We start from the raw sequence: 5,082 nt of genomic DNA on the forward strand, positions 1-5,082 counted from the left end.
AGACCCCTCCGCAAGGAGATGGTCCCCGCAGCCGTTTCCGCCTTCCAGGGACACGCGCGGAGCCTGGACAAACCCCTCCGCCCCCGGGGAAAACGCAGGGGGGGAGCTGAAATTGGCCGGGGTGTGTCAAGTTCTCCCGCAGCTGGGGCCGGAGAGACTCGTCCCGAGTCTTGCCTCTCCAATCGGACCAGTGACGCAACCAAGAATTCCCCCTACACCCATAAGCCAACTACCGTTTAAAACACCCGGGAGAGCCAGTACACTTCCCCTCCCACCGCCCACCTGGCTGGGAGGATGCCGGCCCTTGTAGTCCGTCGCGCAGTCCTTCTCCTTCCTAACCTAGCGGAGACACCCTAGTAAAACTACCGATCCCAAAAGGCAATGCGCGCTCATCTCCTTGTCAAGGCGAAATCAGTTGGCAGGGTCTGGCTAGAGTGGGCGGGGCCCGGGGACTCGCGGGGCATGGGATTCAGTGGCCAGAGGATTTAAATTGCCAGAGAAGCCGGCACCTTCCAGCAGGGAAGGTCATTCCTTCCCTGCCAGCCGTCCAGCCGGCTGTCGCGGGGGCGGGTCCCTGAGCCAGCGCTGCCTCCGCTCAGCTCTGCAGAGCTGAAGTGACAGCCGGTGCTCAGAGTTGTTACTGTCAACTGTGTTCTTTGAGTTGTCAACTGCAGCCTGCGTGGGGCACGCCAGAAGGGGGGTTCAGAGGGAACGCGAGGTCACTTTTTACGACTTGTGGGGTCCGGACAGGGTGGGAGGCTCCCCGAGCGCCGGAAGGCGTCCGCGACTAGGTCTGTCCTGCCTCCGGATCCATCTCCATCTAAGTGACACCTGAACGGGGGCGAGCCCTTCCCTAATTCCAGAGGTAATTCGGCAGTTTGGTTCGTAAAGAACAGGCAGAAAGAGGATAGTTTTCTAGGCATCCAGGCAAAACTGGACTCATAAGAAAGATGTCTAGTGGGATTTTAGGACCCTCACCTAGGTACCCCCGGACTGTTAAATTCAAAAGCCTTCCTCTTCTCCTGTGGAGTAAGTAATGAGAAGGCGCGTTTTATTCCCCAGTGAGATCCTGGAAATAGTAACAAATAGCAATGTTCTCCTAATATGAGATTCTTTTCAAGAATATGGTGGTTTGGCTTTGGTTTGTTTTGATGATGAGACGGGAAGGTGCATCACAAAAACTTGGGAAAGACTCTTAAAACTTGTTTTTACCTCTTTGGATTTTTACTTCCCCAAAGCCTCAAGAGAAAGCCCTCTGTTGCATGAATACAAGCCCTAAAATTCTGACCACCAGTTATTTTGGATCATATACAACCAAATGAACGGGAGCAGCTGTGGCCTTGGTAAGTCCAGAAACTTGTAGGTGAGTAGCTCATCTAGAAAGGGAAATTGTCATGAGCTAAGTTAAAAGAAGTATTTAGCTGTATTTCAAACCCCTCCTCTAACACCATCATTCTCTATTATAGAAGGAAATGCAAAATGAAATAAACCAATTTTAAGTAAGTATAAGCTGTCTATTTCTTTTGAAAACTAAACATACTTGGCAAGACACACCAGTTTTGAGGGAGCCTATCAAGGTGGCATTTTATTTAAAGAACAATAACACTGTTCACTCTGATTTACAGCACTGCGGTAAACAAAGCCTTAACGACAAGAGGTTCTGGAATATATATTGTATTGTGTGTTCACCACCCCAATTGTTAGTTAAATGCTGTACCTAGCTGAATTATAAACATTGTTTATAGTGGTTGGTCACTGTTGCTTGATAGCCTCAGTGACTATTATCCTTGCTTCATAATTAATTGTGCAAGTAGGATAGCTTCAAGAGACCATTTCTAAAATACTCATCATGAAATTGAATATTTGAGTCTTTGTGTCATTGTAACTCTCTTATTCATTTCAGATAGTATTTGTGTCAAATGTGAGTACCTGCCCATTAGGCACAAGTTGGTAAACAATTATTATATAAACTATAAATGTCCATCAGGTTTATGATGAGATTGCAAATTGTAGGTGAAGACCTTAATGACAAGGCATCAGTTCTCACAGTGAGTATTCAGGAGCTTAATAGAATTGAATCCCGCATATTTTTAAAGGTATTTTCAATAAATAGTTGGAATGTGTTCTCACAATAGGCATTTCTACTAAACTCAAGAAAGCATAATCTGTGAAGAATCGCTTCTTCTTTTTTAAGACCATGTGTTTTGGGAGCAAGCAGAAAGACAGATGTTTACTACCAAACCCATTTACTAACAATATTAAAAAGAAGAAGAAAAGTAACAGTTGTTGAGTGTCTCCAACTTGCACTTCAGAAGTGAGGCTAGATGATTCACATGTTATCCCTGTTAATCATAGCAAGAACATACACGTGAGGAGCATTATGGGCCCCATTTTACAGATTGAAAAGCTCAAGTCAAGAAAGTTAAAGTTTTTAAAATAATTCCTAAAAAGTTATCTGGCTCAAAGTGGGACCCATAGTCTGATCTGAAGAGACTAACTTTAAACTCTGCCTTTTAGGCTACCTGTGAAGATTGCCTAAAACATCAAGCTAAGCAGAATAACTCCAAAAGGACCATAATTCAAGAGTTTCTGATATAGAACTGAACTCTGTGAATACTGAGGGGGGAAAATGAATCAAAATAACTCTTCTACATCGCTGCCTGAAGAAGTTACTTTACAGATTTTCAGTCAGCTGGACATTCAGAGTTTGTGCAGGGCTTCAATGACATGCAGGAGCTGGAATGACATAATAAGAAACAATGACGGCTTATGGAAACCTCATTGCTTGGCTCTACGAGCTGTGTGCGAACGAGAAGTAGATGATGATCGGAAAAGCGGTTATTCCTGGAGGGTAAGTTTAATTTTTGTGATCTGCAGTGTTATTAATAGCTAGAGGCCTGGTGCATGAATATTCATGCACTGGAGGGGGGACCCCTCAGCCCAGCCTACCCCCTCTCACAGTCCGGGAGCCCTCAGGGGCAGGAGGCAACCCGGGGATCAGGAAAAGGCAATGCCCATCACACCTCTACTGCTGCCATTGGCAACAGCTCAAGCCTCGGCCCGCCCTGGTTACCTGAGCCTCGGGCAGCCCTAGGCAGCCACCATCTGAGGCTTGCCTATGCCTCCGGACGGCTCTCGGCAGCTGGGGGGCTGAGAGGAATGGGCACCACCATCTTGTGGCTATGGGCACCGCCATCTTTGAGGGAAGGGCAGTCAATTAGCATATTCCCTCCTTATTGGCTGTGGTCACCACCATCTTTGAGGGTGGGAAGTCAATTAGCATATTCCCTCCTTATTGGCTGCGGGCGCCACCATCTTTGCAACAGCGTGAGGGTCAATTAGTATATTCCCTCTTTATTAGGTAGGATATGGTGGTAGGTGTGAACCAAACTCTACTTTCTGCTTGGAGGAGGTAAGATTTCCTATAGAGAATGACATACAGAGTGTGTTGCCTTTTGAACTTAAAGTTGAATTATTATTCTTTTTGTGCAAACCACACTATCTCCCATCCATCCTTCAACATTTTTTCAATCTTAAATTTGGGCATTTTCCTCTGTTAACCAGAAGGAAAGTGACTACTTCTTTTAACTTCACATTATCTAAAACCCCAGCAAACTCCATTGTTCACACTGTATATATACACATATACATGTATATCTATACATACACACACACACACACACACACACATTTAGTAGTTTATGTGTATATCAATGTAAAAACTTAATCTTATTTTCAGCCCTCTCAATCAGCTTCGCTGGTTTCAAACAAACTCAACTCACCAGGCAGCCACCTAGTACCTTTTGTGATGATGCTGGTTTACCTCTTTCAGGACACACTACTGAGGAATTACAAGAAGAGTCAAGTAAAACATTCTTGGCTAAGTGGCAGATTCAGCAACATAGATTTGCCTACTCTCCTGTCAGAAACAACCATGTGTCCAATGGATAAAGGAACCTGGGGGGAAATTTTAGAAGCAGAACTGAATAGATCAGAGATTAAAAATGACGGCAGAGTAAGTGGATGCTGCACTCCCAAGAACAAACTGGAATGATCCTATATAATAAATGAGAAACATGTAAATTTACCATCCCTCCACTACACTCACCAGCCAATCAGGAGTGAGTATGCAAATTAAACTGATAAAGATGGCAGGTTAATTTGCATGTGCAGGTGTCAAGTGCCCCGGGAGGCAAGGCTGCTGCGCCAAGCTATTCCCCCAGGCTCCCGGGACCTTCTATGAATATATCCTAAGAACACCAAAATACCAATCAGAAAAAAGGTATGCACCCCTTGGGTCTTGGGTTTGATTCCAGTCAAGGGCACATGCCTGGGTTGCAGACTCAATCTGCAGTACAGGGTGTGCAGGTGGTAGCTGATCAGTGATTCTCCCTCATCATTGACTAGAGGCCCGGTGCACAAAAATTTGTGCACTCAGGGGGGGTCCCCCAGCCCGGCCTATGCCCTCTTGCAGTGTGGGACCCCTCGGAGGATGTCCACCCCAGTGGGGACCCTCACCCCATGGAGGTTTGGCCAGCCTAGGTGAGGGGCTGATGGCTATTTACAGGCTGGCCACACCCCCTTTAGGGTGGGGGGGAGGTCAAAACTGGGGTGCCTGGTCAGTCTGGGTGAGGGGCTAAGGGCCACGGCAGGTGGGGAAGCTTGGCTTCCTCCATCACTGGAGCAAGCAAGCCTCCTGCTCACTCCAGCTCTGTGGCTGCCGGCCACCATCTTGGTTGAGTTAATTTGCATATAGTCGCTCTGATTGGCTGGTGGGCATGGCTTAAGGTGTAGCAAAGGTACAGTCAATTTGCATTTTTGTCTTTCATCAGTATAGGATCTTTCTATCTCTCGCTTCCCTCTGAAATCAAGAAAAATATATTTAAAATTGTGTTCGTAGCAACACAATTTACAATAGCTAAGATCTGGAAACAGCCCAAGTGCCCATCAGTAGATGAGTGGATAAAAAGCCGTGGTACATTTACACCATGGAGTACTGTACAGCAGTAAAAAAGAAGAATCTCTTACCCTTTGAGACAGCAAGGAGGGTCCTGGAGAATATCATGCTAAGTGAAATAAGTC

General features: G+C 46.1%; 1 protein-coding gene and 1 pseudogene across 1 annotated transcript; both read left to right on the forward strand.

Annotated features, from left to right (window-relative positions):
• Positions 1-2,528, forward strand: part of LOC107184915 — a 25,929-nt pseudogene extending 23,401 nt beyond the window's left edge.
• Positions 2,276-4,054, forward strand: LOC102758718 (F-box only protein 48-like). The gene is made up of 2 exons (XM_015571470.1): positions 2,276-2,851; positions 3,833-4,054. Exons 1-2 carry the CDS (start codon positions 2,630-2,632, stop codon positions 4,052-4,054), a joined length of 444 nt encoding a protein of 147 aa, XP_015426956.1. The 5' UTR covers positions 2,276-2,629.
• The last annotated feature ends 1,028 nt before the right edge of the window (positions 4,055-5,082 follow it).

This window comes from Myotis davidii, unplaced genomic scaffold, assembly GCF_000327345.1.
Source record: "Myotis davidii unplaced genomic scaffold, ASM32734v1 scaffold247, whole genome shotgun sequence".
Classification (NCBI taxonomy): Eukaryota; Metazoa; Chordata; class Mammalia; order Chiroptera; family Vespertilionidae; genus Myotis; species Myotis davidii.